This window comes from Hippoglossus hippoglossus, chromosome 23 (genome assembly GCF_009819705.1).
Source record: "Hippoglossus hippoglossus isolate fHipHip1 chromosome 23, fHipHip1.pri, whole genome shotgun sequence".
NCBI lineage: Eukaryota > Metazoa > Chordata > Actinopteri > Pleuronectiformes > Pleuronectidae > Hippoglossus > Hippoglossus hippoglossus.
Window position 1 is genome coordinate 14,127,929 of NC_047173.1, and position 14,905 is coordinate 14,142,833.

At 45.5% G+C, this 14,905-nt stretch overlaps 1 protein-coding gene across 9 annotated transcripts in view; it reads right to left on the reverse strand.

Moving 5' to 3' along the window:
- magi2a (membrane associated guanylate kinase, WW and PDZ domain containing 2a) overlaps positions 1 to 14,905 on the reverse strand; it is a 176,817-nt gene that overhangs the window by 3,532 nt on the left and 158,380 nt on the right. For 3 of the 9 annotated variants that reach the window (XM_034578120.1, XM_034578124.1, XM_034578126.1), the window contains 11 exons: positions 13,488 to 13,689; positions 11,812 to 11,853; positions 11,595 to 11,710; positions 11,096 to 11,288; positions 8,240 to 8,500; positions 7,552 to 7,737; positions 6,344 to 6,560; positions 5,186 to 5,408; positions 4,460 to 4,612; positions 1,097 to 1,235; positions 754 to 842 (listed from right to left, as the gene is read on the reverse strand). In XM_034578120.1, the coding sequence (XP_034434011.1) occupies positions 754 to 842; positions 1,097 to 1,235; positions 4,460 to 4,612; positions 5,186 to 5,408; positions 6,344 to 6,560; positions 7,552 to 7,737; positions 8,240 to 8,500; positions 11,096 to 11,288; positions 11,595 to 11,710; positions 11,812 to 11,853; positions 13,488 to 13,689 (1,821 nt within the window). Of the gene's footprint in view, positions 1 to 753; positions 865 to 1,096; positions 1,236 to 4,459; positions 4,613 to 5,185; positions 5,409 to 6,343; positions 6,561 to 7,551; positions 7,738 to 8,239; positions 8,501 to 11,095; positions 11,289 to 11,594; positions 11,711 to 11,811; positions 11,854 to 13,487; positions 13,690 to 14,905 lie in introns of all 9 variants that reach the window. The other 6 variants (XM_034578125.1, XM_034578122.1, XM_034578128.1 and 3 more) reach the window with 4 other exon arrangements.

Consider the following 14,905-nt stretch of genomic DNA (forward strand, 5'->3'; position numbering starts at 1 on the left):
CAGAAGATTTGCGATGATGGAGCACTGTGTCTCCTGGATGACCACAGTAAGACTCCCCGTGTGCACATTTCAAGGCCTCCTCAAGGCAAATAGTACAAAAGCACTTCACGCAGACAAATTTAATCTCGGGCCGGAAGGAGGTTGACAAAAAAAGGAGCAGACGCAGGGAGACGACCTCACCAAACTGCGTTTCCTGTGTTTAAGGACTCCGAAGGCAATCGCTCATGAACATGTGTCATTTTGGGCTTTAGTGGCGTCGGGTTCCTGCCTAAAATGGCTTTCCCTCGAGTGGGAGGTTGCAACAGGAGTGAGTGACGCATTAAGAGTTTTATTACCCGCAGTGTCACACAAATAAACGTCCCCTTCCGGGCTCAATTCGAGCTACGGGGAAATTTCACAGGGTAAATAATCGGCCGGGATATTTTACGTTCGTCTCCTCCGGCTGACTCAGGGTGAACGCTCGATTTGCTCTATCTGTGGGGCTGCAGGTAGCTGCTGATTTATCTTCCAGTCAGGACGGGAGATTTTTACAACATCCTGCAGCTTGGAGAGAAATCTGAGAGCGGAAAGGCAAAAGAGTCTTCAACCGTCTGAGGCGTCCAAGGTCATAAAACAAGCTGTTTGGATATGAAAGTGCATCTTGAACAGTTGTTTACACCAACACAGCAAAACAGCAACACACACAAACACACAAACCACAGCACAAAACGCCCGGGTTAAAGGGAAGAGAGAAACGTTGGGATGGTCACAAACCGTGTCTTTAGAGTGGCCCATTAGGAAGAAATAGGGGGAGCCATGCTTGTCACTTTTCATGCACATGGAGAGACTGGAAGATACCATTCCTATAGAAGGGGAAGTAACAACCTAGACCAATCAATTAGTGATAGATCACTGAAATGGACAGAAGATAAACGAGTGTTAGTCCAGATAGAAAAGACATAGAATTAGACACAGAATACAATGAGTGTATAAAAGATCAGGTACATGCTAGAATAATGTTATTATAGAGTGATATTAGAAAGACAGTGATTCATCTTAGAGTTAAAAGACATGATCGTCAGGACAAAGAAAGTTGCTGAAAGTGTCTGGTACTAACCGTACTCTGGGACCTGCCCTGTCCCCCTCTTTAGGAGAAGACGGACACGCCGACCTCCGGACTTGATCAGCTCGATGGCTCGGGCGTGGGTCATGTCCCGGGTGCTCTCGCCATTGATCTCAATGATTTGATCCCCGACCTGGATGTAAGTAGGCAGGTGACAGTTTTAGACCTTTTTAGTTTTGTCTAACTTTGTGGAAACTGTTTGACGGAGCTGTTTTCACAGTTTCGGCAGGATGAGATGGATAAAGATGACGTTTTTCTGAGTTTGGAAGAACTTGACTGACCCGCACCTGATACCTGTGGGAGGAACAGGAGCGTTTCTAGGGATTTTGCAGTCCCCGTGCACAAGGGAACCCCACCGCAAGGAACTTATTATATATGATGGACGTTCTAGTCTTCAATCAAATTTCTAAAATAACATTTTGCGGCCTCATTATGGGCATAGCCCAATATATAATTTTAGGGGGTTTGTAGGGTCTATGGTAGATTTCAGGTAACGTAAAAACAAGGAAAGTGTTTGGTTTGTCCACTCTGGGCTTCTGTAGAAACCCCCCACTCATGATGTAGATATAAATGGCTCATTCCATGGTAACAAAAACAGAGTGATTCTTAGTTTCAGGGGATTATCATCTAATAAAAACATCGTAATGAATATTATTTCACTTCTGCTGATAAATCCTCTTAAATCCAAGCCACCACTGGTCCTTTAAACTGTCGCCCGACTTATTTGAGCAGGGTGTGACTGACAGAAACACCCAATTAATAACATTACATCTATATTAGCTGCCATCTTTTTGCACGAGCCTCTTGGGGACGTACACAGGGCCACCAGTGAGATGAGCAAATTAATGAAGCTGTTTAAGGAACCGAGGACCGAGCCAATTACGACGGAGCAGGTCTGAAGACGAGCGCGGCACGTACCAAATAGAAAATTAACAAGCTTCTTTTATTGCGGATGACAGTGATTTATAAAGATCAATATGGATCCATAATTCATTGGCTTTCCCGTGAGCCTCTGCGAGCATTAATAAGCATTACCCGTCAGGAGCTGCCGTCAGTTGTAATTAACTTCAGCGGTAATTCCGACATGTCATTTGAATGGAATTATGGCGAATCCCTTTCTGTGGAGCTGCTAAGAAACATATTAAGACGCCCTGATGAATTCTAATAACCCGCACAGTTAGCTGCAAATGTAAACATCAACTGGAGAGTTTCTCCTTTTTCCCGTGGACGCTACCGGACGTACACGAGGACGGGTCAAGTGTCAACCCTCCCTCCAGACGCTCTCAAGACGGGGGGGTGGGTGGTGGTGGAGGATTCATGGGTAACGGGACAAAACGTTCCAATTACGCTAACAAATGGAGAAGTCCTGCGGTAATGGTTGGGCTAATTTGAAAGTCAGGAGCGGACTGGAGTCGAGACAGGGGGAGTCATTAGGTGTCGTTACAGTGGTCTGTACAGAGGTGGGAGGGAAGACGGCTCCCTCATTAATCCTCACCTCGTAACAGCCGAGGAGAGCGAGCCTCCATTTTCATCTTTAATAAAGTTGGATGGACGACGTGTGAATGTGGAGCGGGGGGAGGCTGCTCCCTTCTTAAAGCTTAGAGGGGGTAATTAGATCTACTCAACGATGATGTGCAACAACCAATCACTTCATACAATCTCCTTAAAACGATCCAGTCTGGCACTTGGAGCTTGTTAGAAACCGTTAGTGCTCCCCTTCTGTGATTAGTTTACGGCGGCTCGGGCCAAATTACATTTCTTTTGAAGATGTGACAAAGAACCTGTTGAGCCGGTTGAGGAGAAACGATTTGGCCTGAACTCAAAATGTCAGAGCGACGGCAGGGAGTCGCAGCACAAGTGGGTTTTTTGGGCTTTCTGCACCTTAATACGCGTCGCAGCGGCGCTCAGATCCAAAGTGACAGACGTGTCAGGTGCTTTCTAACCAGCGTCTCACATGTACTTAAGTTAAATACAGACTGATCCCCCCCCACACACACAGAGGGATGTCGGAGGAGGGATCAAAGTGTTCGCAGCACCTTGTTCTCTGGAATCTGCTCCAGACTCAGTGGAGTTTCTGTATCTGAGCAGCAGGCGGCTCCTGTCGGGCCGTTCATCGAAAGCAGCTATGTACATTTACTCCTTTACAACCTTGTACTTTCAAACACTCAACATTTCTAGGGAAAATATAGTACGAGTACTACAGTAAATATAGTACTAGTACTTTATCACCTCCGCCAAGGAAATTATGTTTTTGTTTGCGTTTGTCAGTCAGCAGGATTTCGCAAAAGCTACAGGAGGAATTGTTGGTCCTTGGTGGAGTTGTGCGCTTTATCTATTTGAAAGATTTACTTGTGAAATTTAGATTTTTCAAAATAACATACGAGTGCATATTTTACAAAACTTACAAATGTTCTTTCAGTTTTTTTTCCTCAAGTATGTTATATGTTTTTACTTTTACTACTTTTACTTTGAGTAGGATTTAGGACTTTGAGAATTTTTACTGTTTCTTCAGACGTCTTGGCAGCTTCTTTTCTGACTTGAAGTGAAGCTGAAGATAGATTCCCACCTCCCCCTCCTCCTCCTCCTCTTCTTCCTCCTGCATCTGGGCTCAGTGTACTCCATCGACTACTCCACTGAGGAGGTGAACTAATATCTCCCCCGGGGGCATTTCCCACACATTATCTTGTACAGGTTCATTACAGATAAGGAATGTTGAGCAGACTTAAGCTATCGGAGCCGGAGACATAAAGATCGGGGAACATACAAGTAAGAGAAGAAGGAAGCAGAAGACCGACAGCGATGTGTCGGCTGCAGGATTGAACCGGCATCGACAAGTAGAGAAAAGCTACTGTGGAATTTATAGTTTATGTTTCTGGCAGCAAAGCACATGGAGGAAATGAGGGGGATGTAGAAGTGGAGTCTTGCGCTTTGTTTGATTCTCTTTTGCATTTTTAGTACGTCCTGTGTCTGTTCTTTCACCAAACACAGTCGCAACTTCATCTGGAGACAGAGAATTGTGCAGATCTGCAAACATCAAAGTAGATGAAGTCGTCCCACTTAAGCACGTTATCTTTCTTTATCTTTCTGAATATTATCTGTTACTAAACGCACTGAGTTTTAGGAACTTCTGGGAGGAGACAAACTTCTGAAAAACCACAAAAGGACAAACCCTCTCTGAGCTATTCTGGCAGATTGTTTCTTAAGCGGCAGTGAGAAGTTGCTCTCGCAGCTTTGATAACATCAGACAATTACAGTGAGCGTCTGCCATGTAATCCACAAAGATAGAAAGCAGCTTAACCTCTAAAAAGGGGGGTGATAGAGGCTTTCTTAAAAATAAATCACGTCATCAAAACCCACCCTCATCCTCCCGTTGCGGATGGCCGGTCCGTCCTCCGCCAGTCGTAGGACAAACAGGTCCATCTTGTACTCCCGCCCCCCACGGATGCTGAAACCGAAGCCCTTCACACTTTTGTCCAGCTCCACCGTGAAGAAGTCGAAGTCCTGTGTGAGCTGAGACACGATGAGACATATGTATATGATTAATCAGAAGGAAGCTGGCAGTCAGAACTTTGAATACATTGAAATAGCTGCAAAAAACAATGAGGACGTGAATAAAATCAGTCTCAAATAAAAACTTGCATTCGCTATGAAAATTTATGGCAGTTTTTGGAATGCAGCAACTTCATTATAGGCAGTACATTGAAAAGCCTTGAACTGGGTACAAACATTTTGTGCTGTATAAATTATGAGCAGAGCAGAGGCGGACTGAGACATCGGCAGATCTCAGCTTAGCTCAGAATCTATTGGCATAAATGTGGAAATACAACATTGCAGTAAGAACATACAGAAAATAAGTTTGAAACAATATAATGATTACATTGTTTGTCCAGCAGAGAGCGCTGACAAGTGTATTTGATAAAACGCTTCATAGACATTTACCACAACACACTATTGTTACTGTAAAAACATTGACCAGTGCTCCTTTAAGTATCAATTGATTGGTCTCAGAAATACAGTGTTGGTTCCTGCTTGTGGAAAAAACTCAATTCCTCTGCGGCCCTACAGGAGAACCAGCATCCTTACCTGAACTGGTGGCATTCTGTAATCAGGCATGTACTGCCTGGTGTCGGCGGCGAGCTGTCTGTAGTCGAGCAGCGGCGGGTGTCTGTAGTCCAGCGTGGGCGGCTGCCGGTAGTCGGCCACAGGCGGGTGCCGGTAGTCCACCGGCGGCTGTCGGTAATCCGTGAACGGCGGCTGTCGGATGTCCGGTTTGACGTCCTGCCTCGCTTTCACTTCTGACCTGTAACTATCAGAGGATCAGAGGAACGTCTATGAGGATTCCTACACCTGTCATAGTTAACTCTCGTGCTGCTGGGTCACCGGGACAGAGTCGGCTTGTTTTAGCAGTCAGATTGAAAACCATCAAACTAGACTTAACCATCTTCAAAACTAAAGCCAAGTCATCTTGATCTCCCCCTGGTGGCTGGCAGCAGTATAGATCATCCACCCTGCCTTCTCCATGTTAGTGGACGGGACATGGACCAAAGTAATAAGTTGTATGTCAAATACATTTATCTCAAAGATTTTTTTCGTCTGTTCCAGTGTTAGTTTTTCTAGTAAATAAAAAATCGTCATGATTGACAGCTGAGATAGGCTCGTGATTGGTCGAGGGCATGATACTGTGACCAAATGAAGTCAAAAGCACAACATGGCAGCGCCCGTGTGTGGGATACAGCAGTCACTGATACCAGAGAGACTCGTTCATTGTCTGAAGCAGAGGGAAAAGACAATGACACTGTGGATTCTGGACACCTGCACTTCTTTGTAAAATATTCAACAGATCTCAATAAAAGAAGCAATTTCGGTAAATAATTTAGCGCCTTAAGAGTTAAGTGATGTTATACAACAAACTGGAGGGAGACGGCGAGAGAGGGAGAATGAAAAAGACATTATAAGTTCGAGAAAGAGGGGAAAGATCGGGGAAAGAACTGCAGCAAGGGATCGACAAGAATGAAAAAGTGAAGAAAGGTGAGAGAGAATGGAGGCAGAGGGAGGAAAGTGACTCCCTCGACTGTGTTCTGCCCCAGAGACAGATAGAGGGCGAGTCTATAAAAAAGCTTCCCTGTGTCAGCAAATCAAAACATGACACTTTAACGCAGCACCAGGATGAGACAGGTTTCTGTATAACTGTTGGAGGTGTCGCGCTCTGTAACCCGGCCTCCTGGTGAACCTGCGTCTCACCTGCTCTCGTGGATGTAGGTCGGCGGCGGAGGGGCGGGCAGCTGGGTCACAGGGCTCTGATGGGGCACCGGGTTGGGTTGGCTGACGGAGGGGTTGAGTTCCGTGGCTGCTGGGCTGGGCTCGGAGGCCACGATGCTGGGCTGCATCTTAGGGCTGTGCTGCTGCGCCATGGGGCTCTGCTTCTCCGAGCTGTGCGCCGATGGAGGGTTGCTGATCTCTGGGATGAGAATTAAAAAAAGAAAAATCATATCACAAGTATCGTCATCCTTTTTTCAACCATTTAAAAAAAGGTAAAACCTACGTTATTGGATTTGTTTCGCAACCTGGAGACATAACAACAAGCTCATAACTGCTGTAAAACAACTGTAAAGCCAAGTTGATCATAGACTGTAAATAAAGATGGATGACGTGTCTCCACTTCCTCCCACAACCCAAAAGTGAAGCCAAAAAATCCTGAATATGAACGCTGTCATTTTGGCGTATTAGGAGCCATGGTATCACCTACCTAAAGTGACACAAACCATCTCTAAGAAAACTTTGTAATTTGGTCCATGTCCCATCCACTAACATGGAGATGGCAGGATTTATGACCTATACAGCAGCCAGCCAGCAGGTGGCGATTGAGACGGTTTGGCTTCACTTCTGGGAAGCTGTCATGTGGTCCATCTTTGTACGAGTCTTGTTGGTTGAGCTGCTCACAATACAAACACTGTTGACCTACCAATAAAAGCTTTGCTCACTAGTGCCCCTAGTGGTCAAAATCTCCATGGGGTTCCTTTAATGTAGCTCTAAAGACTGAGGTCATAAATGTCCACGACTGGCAAAGCATACAGACGCAAACGAGCCGTCATTCTCATTTAATCAAATAAATATGTTATGCATTTTAATCTATACTGTCACTGTTAATTGTTTTATTTATATTAAGTTTATATGAATTGGAGATTTGAAGTGAGACCTAAAGAAAACAATATAAGTGAATGTAAGTGACAGTTAATCTAAAAAGAATCAGATTTTGCAAAACTTATATTACAACTTTGATTTAACCGAGCCAGTTCAATTACTGTCATAAATCACTGTCAACGCAAAGTCCTGCAGTTTCAGATCCTCCTCTGTAACACCTCTGTGTGTGTGTGTGTGTGTGTGTGTGTGTGTGTGTGTGTGTGTGTGTGTGTGTGTGTGTGTGTGTGTGTGTGCACGTGCTCTCTCACCTTCCTGTGGTATGATCCTCAGGGTGACGCTGAGGCCTGCATCCTTGATCAGCTTGACGATGTCGGCGTGTGGCATGTTGACGATGGACTGGCTGTTCACCGCCAGGATCCTGTCTCCCACCTTCAGCTTCCCGCAGCGGTCGGCCGGGCTTCCCTCGATGATGCGGCCAATTTTGTGGGGCACAGCTGTCGGGGGGGGGGAATCGAACGCAACACGCTGCAGGTGAGGACGCGCTCTCTGCAGCAGATTGGCGGATTACACTTGTGTGTGCTCACACAGCGCTCGCTCGCTCGCTCCCTGACTGACTGAGTATGTCTCTGTCTCTCTGGTTTTACGATTCACCCCAGGCTTATGTAAGGTATCCAGGTTTTTTTTTCTCCCATGTGTGTGGGCGATGCACTGATGCTCGGCAGCAGCAGAGATGTGTGTGACTGACGTGTCGTGGGCGGGTGTGCATAATTCAGGAGATAAAAAGAGAGGTGCTTCACTATTTAATGAGTCGTGACCTCCTCTTATACTGAGGTTTATCATGACACTAAATAAAGATTACTTGTCATCTTAGATGTGTCTGAGAGGGTTCACGTGAGGTTTAGCCCCCGAGGTTAAACAGTGTAGAGATGATGACTGATGACGCACGAGAATCTACTTCCCTCCATCAAACCGCACGGAAACAATCACAGGACTCACTGTTAGCGGCGGTCGCCTCGGGACGGTTCAGCGAGCTGATGATGACGAAGCCGAAGCCCTCGCTCTCCTTTCTGTTGATGATGACGTCACTGGGTTGAGCGCTGGGAGTCGACGTCCCGTCCGAAGAGGCCGCGTTGCCCACGCAGGTGTTGGGCGCCGGGTTGGTGCCGGTGCTGTTGCCGTACGTGAAGTCGCTGCGCGGGGAGCTGTGCTGCGTGGAGACCGAGCCGGGGCTGCGGCCGTTCTCCGGACAGGGCTCACCTGGAGGGGGAGGGAGGTGGAATAAGTAACGTGGTCGGATATGATAACAATTATAACTGTGAATAACAGAATGTACAAATATCATTGGTGTATCAAAAGTAAAAGTACTCTTAAGGCAGAAAGTAGGACCCTGTGACAGGTGTATTATTACTTTCAGGATAACACAGAAACTACTGAACCGATTTCCATGCAATTTTGGCGGAAGAAGAAGAAGACATTAAATTTTGGAGCAGATCCAGATCTTTTTATAGTTGTTTTTTATGTACACTCTTAAACTACAGATGTCAAATTGATGTAGTTGAGTAAAAAGCTCAATATTTCCCGTCTGATACGTTGTGAAGTAGAACAATCAAGTAAAGTACCTGTTAGTTGTACTTAAGTTGAGTAAATGAACTTGGTTGTTTTCCACGTCTCCTCACAAACACATTTTCAGAGATCAAATCCCGTCTGTCAGTCACAATGTTTTCTCTTCTACAGATGAAGGTAATTTAAGATTTCTCCTCTCTCTTTCTCTTGATGTTGTTTCTCCACAAAAAAATCATTTTCTTCAATAGAATCCAAAGCTAATTTTAAACGTGCAAAGAAAACAATTAATTTGACAGGCGGGAGCTGTTTTTCTTCTCCGATCTTTTAAAAATTGGACGAGCTGGAGCCGAGTCTCATCGTCTCGAGAAGAATCGAGAAGCAAACACGATAAAAAAACAACACATCATTAAAATGCAGCACCGTGACAATCCAGGCTGAGAGCAGCTTCTAGATCAAACCTGATGTTGCGGTTTTGAAGGCTCATCGAGAAGCAGAGCTGCGGTTTGCTGTAGTTTAACAGTTGGAAATATTAACTGTAACTGACGTTACAGTTAATACCGGAATAAAGATTCAGTGAGATTTGTCGCTTTAAACAGTCACGTACGTACGCGTAGTATCGCTTCACGCCGCTGACTGACACGAATAGTTATTTTTTACGACGGGAGAAAATAGTCCAATGTGGGGAGTTGGGTGCAGGAGGAAGTGTGAGCTCGGAGCAGAGAGCCGAGTCTGACGCCTCGCAAAGTGCCAGTGGGAGCCAGACAATTAGGACGGAAGTAAGGGCCACAGAAGAGGCCAGGCATGAGTCAGACAGTAGCCTTTGGTGAGCAGAAATTGACAGAGAAGGTGAAAGAGAGTGGGAAGAAGTGGATTGGTGAGAACAGTGTGTGTGTGTGTGTGTGTGTGTGTGTGTGTGTGTGTGTGTGTGTGTGAGAGAGGTAATAATGAGGACGGAGGAGGCCGGAGTTCACAGGAGGAGACGTGTCGTCCCAGTGTGCAGACTCAAAGGTGAAGGAGCTTGTAGAAGAAACAGTGCAATCTCGAGAGTTTTCAGTGCAATTAATGTGAAATTAGAGCTTCAGTTTTCTCACTGATTAAATCCTGCTTTATTAATCATTACAGGACGAGAACTGTGGAGATGTGAGCGGCCTGTGATATCAAGTCACCTCATATCTGAAAGCTGATAAGTGCAGCGTTAACCGTGTCCCTCCGAAGATGTTTTCAGTGACCGAGCTGTCGCTACGTCTCAAATTAAAATGTTCATCCATCGTCTATTTTAAGGATGAGACTCTGTGTGTGTGAGTATTTACAGCAGCAGGACGACGTGGGACCGAACCGCAGAGCCCACGTTCATCATGCTGCAGGAACATGTCACAGTGCAGCAGTGTGGGTTGAGCTCCATGAAGAATTAAACTGAGGCTTTTGGCAACACACATTGTTTGTTTTGCTCTTTTCATTGTATTTTTGGACAAAAAGAAAAATATGTCCCACCAGTGTTAACACCACATGTTGGGAAAGAGAGACTTAACAAGCTGCGACATCCAGCCACTAAAGTCATCACAGATTTATTTTAAATCACAGTTTTATTTAAGCTGTCATGTTGGAACCCAGTGTTCCCTGGGAAGTCTGGTTAGAGGAGGCCCTCGAGCGCAAGCGAGGGAAATCTAAATTTAGAGCTGGTCGCCCGCTGCAAGCACCTTGAGGTCTGGGCTGCAGGGGCTTTGCAGGGAAGTCCCTGCACTGAGCAATGTCCGTACGGTGTGTGGACGTTTCTTGTCTTCTGGGTTCATCACTGAGGATGTGTCCCAGTCGCACTAACTGGCGTTTCAAGACACTGTTCATCATATTCAATTAAAAGTGGCGATCTCTCCATTACTAACAGCCCATTGGTCAATGGGTTATCCAGGTGGTCAAGCAGTTGCTATGCATGTTATGCAATTGCAGCCTGACTTGAACCTGTAATACTTGGGTCACATCAGCATGTCCTTGCTCTTGTTTCCCGTCTATACGATTTGCAAATGCTGAAAACTACTTTTTCTGCAGAAAACAGATATTTAAAACTGAAGGTCTTCAGGAAGGATTGATATACGACCTCATTCAACCTTTTAAAGAGTCAACTCGACAGGCAAAGCCATAAAACTGTGAATATTTACAATCATGTTCTCTCCAGTAGCAGCTTTGGAACTTTATTTATTACTTGACCATAAATTACTCTTAACGATCAATCAAATCATAGATTAATTTATAAGATTTGATGATAATAACGAACTTCCCTCCCTGATCTCTCACCTGGCGCCTGCACTCTCCTCCTGATGACCAGGCTGACCTGACCGTTTCGTGCCGCCCCGTGCATCAGGTCAATCACGTATCGGTGAGGTTTCCCCACCACCGGGATCCCGTCCACGAACAGCAGCTCATCACCGGGCCGCAAGCGTCCGTCTAGATCTGCCGGACTCTTCTCGATGATCGCCCCGATCAAGATCTATTAGAAAATGTAAACTGTTACAAATAGGAAGTAGAGATCCGACGGGTTTAGATGCTGGACTTGTTTAAGTGTCACATGCAGTGGGTGTTAACTTGTTATAAGTGATAAATAATCAGCTGAACAACACGATTGAAATATTGTTTTGTTACTTTGACAGACAGCAGAAGACACTAAAGCAGCCAGAGCCACCACTCTCTCGGGGGGGGGGGGTCAGAGGTCAGGGGGTTAGGTGAACACAGTGTGTGTGTGTAGTGGGTTAGAGAGGAGGAAATGACAGGGTTCCACGCCCATCGCCATACGAGCCTTCTCACGCGTCTCCGGACTCACAGGCTGCCCGGCCTCATCGCCCCCAAGCACCCGGAACCCAAACCCAGATTTCTGCCTGCGCAGGTGGACCTCGATGTCCTGGTACTCCGCTCCTGAAGTAACACAACCACAGACGACAAACGAAAAATTCTGTTAGCTTACAATGGTTACAGTTTGTTTTCTAACAGTGTCCATGCAGGGATCAGACTTTTACCTGTCAAGTCTACAGGAAACACAGTCCTTGGTTGGCCGGGTTCTACATAGGAAAAGAAAAATGCACCAATAAACAATAACAGATGCACAAATATTGCTCACACACAGGCAGCACGCGCTTCGGAGAGCACAACGGAAAATGCACAAACTTCCACAAAGACTAGAACAAGGCAGAAAAGGCCGTGTCTCAGCACTACTGTCACCGCAGAACTTCAGCATCATCCATAAACGTCAGGAAGTGCTTACGGTGTGTAATATACCGCTTCTTTATTTACAGCGTGAGGTGGGATGCAAGCACTAATCTACAATCAGGGGCTTCACACAACAACATGATCTGCAAAGTAGCAAAATGAAGTCAACCGAAGACAAGTGGCGGCGAATGAAAAATTGATTCCAATTCCGACTGTTTTAATCACAGCGAGCGCTCTGCTGGGACCCAGCAGGGATGATGGGAGAAGATGATATCATGACTACAGACGAGAGCGGTGACGCAGCTGTTACCACAGAAACCACATTCAGTGCTGCAGAGATCCAGCTGGTAAATACAGGATGTTACCCAGGCAATATTTGAAAGTACTTACAGAAAACATCGTTATCACGTCAAGGTAATTTTCGGATGGATTTGTTTTGAAGGGCAGAGAATAAAGTTTTAACCTCAGATCAAGGTCGAGCTGTCAATCAGAACAGGAGCAGATCTCTCCAGAAACAGTTTCACTCTGAATCAACATAATCGGAGTAAGTTTGCGTAACATGGAGGCATCAGGGGTTTATGACCTATACCAGCCAGCCACCAGGGGGCGATCAAGATTTTTTGGGGCTTCAGTTTGGGGCGGCTCTCACATCATCCATCTTCATACAGTCAATGTTATAGACCAGTAGATAAAAGACTAAAAGATTGTGCTGAGTTTGAGTTATAACCTCAGTGTTTCTAAAATCCTAACAACAGCCACCCACCTACACACACACACACACACACACACACACACACACACACACACACACACACACATAAAAACAACCCACTAACATTTCCGCAGTGTTGTGGGAAGAGTAATGATGCGTCCTGATGATAATGTCCTCCCAAGAAAAAAAAAACCACTTTCTTAACAAATGGATGGGGAGGTAATATCGCCGGCAACGAGCGCAGGGTTTATTCATCCTGTGTTTATGGCGCGAGGTGGCAGGATGTCACCGCCTCCACGTAAAGATCCCACCAGTCAATAAAGAGACCGTTAGTGAATATGCTGCTTTGTTTGTGTGCGGTTAATGAACAAGGATCAAAGGAGATAACACGAGGATAAGTAGCTGCAAATGCTAATAGAGGGGGGGGGGGGGGGGGGGGTGTACATCTGCAAAGCTTCTGATGATTATTTAAAGTGTTTGTGCTGAAGATCCAGCGTCAGATCTCTGATAGAAAGAGGTCAATCACTTCAACAAGGTTTTTAACGTGTGGCTCTCGATGAAGTTTCCTCGTTTCTGTTTGTCCAGTCTTGTTGAGGGTTAAGAACAAAGGATGTCGCACCTTGTGAAGCCCTGTGAGACAAATTGGTGATTCGTGAATATGGGCTGTACAAATAAAACACATTTTGAAGTGATGAATCTTCACTGCACCACCTCCCAGTGTCGAGTCGTTACCCACAGTGCTACTACACCCGCGGCATCAGCTCTGGTACTTACGCCTACTCTCAAAGATAGACCTGGACTTCTCATAAAGGTCATAGGGGTCTGGTTTAGCCAGGGCCTCGGAGGCTGAGTCTGGGACCGAGGCCCTGTGAAGATGGTGGGTCGGGAAGGGGGCGCTGTGGGGGATAACGGGGGCCGACAGGCTGGTCTGAGCGGGGCTGCTCTGGCCCTGCTGGGACTCCCACTGCTCCAGCACCTGTAAAGCACAGCGGCATGAGGGGTCAGTATTTCCCAGTCCCGATGTTCGGTTAGCTTGATTAGCATGAAAACAAAACTAAAGGAGGGTTCGCTCTAATGATATTTGACCGTTCGCTAAACCCGTAGCCACTGTTGCTATGCCTGTCAAGTTTTCTGTTCTTAAACAGCACATTGTTTAGGGAACTGTTTGAGACAATGCTGCTTATTTATGGGCAAAAACCCCAGATTTTGTCAGATTAAAGTTAGCATAAACTGAAGCTAGTGTTAAAATGTTTAGAAACAGAAGCTTCTCACCAGCTAATGATCAGTGTAGGAGCCATTGTTTTTTGTACTTCAGAATAAAGCTAGTTAGCCTTCTTCGGGATTTAAGGATAAGCAGAAATCAATGTGTCTGGCTAATGTGAAACCATCTTGCTAATGTTGTTAGAGGATAAACTTTCCCAAATCCATTAAAAGAACAAAGCTGCTGTTTTTACTCTCTTTTAACTCTAGCTTGATAACTAATTACGAGTGTCCTGCCTTTGAAACAAAGCTGACGTTTAGCTAATGTTTGGATGTAAAAGTCCCAAATTAAATAAAGAGCAGGGCAGAGCTGCTGTTTTTCCTCAAATCAATGTTAAATCAACGTTTGCAGCTTAAGTTAAAGCAGGTGAACAGTTGAATCCAGACTTTACTCTCTTGCCTTTGTGTTTTGGGTTCAGAAAAGATGCTTAAGAAGAAACGACACCACATTCTGAACTCTTTAGAAACTGAGAATTGTCTGTTTTTCGGCCGTGTAGAGAAACCCCAAACATGACAGGGCCTGTCATGCCTAGTTATTGTTACTGAGCAATAACTGGAGAATCAGTCTGGGACGGGGTTTAGTGAACGGTCAAGTCTCGCTGGACAGACAGGAAGCCAGACAGTTAGTGAGGTTAGTGTGTGAAACAAGCTGAACAAATCAAAGGACATGAAGAAGAACACATAGAAGGATGTTGGATGGGAGTTTTAGATATATGCAAAAAAACTAAAAGATATGGCCAGCACATAGGTTACTCCATCTTGATGAGGTGATATATTGTGTATTTTGACCAATTTTGCTTCCAAAACACAACATGTATGTATGTGCTGTCAAGTATTTGTGGTGACAGCATCAGTTTTGACACCAGTCAGAGTGTCAGCCTTGATGTGTCAGATAAGCCGCGGCGCGACGGGATGACACAGGGACACGTCAG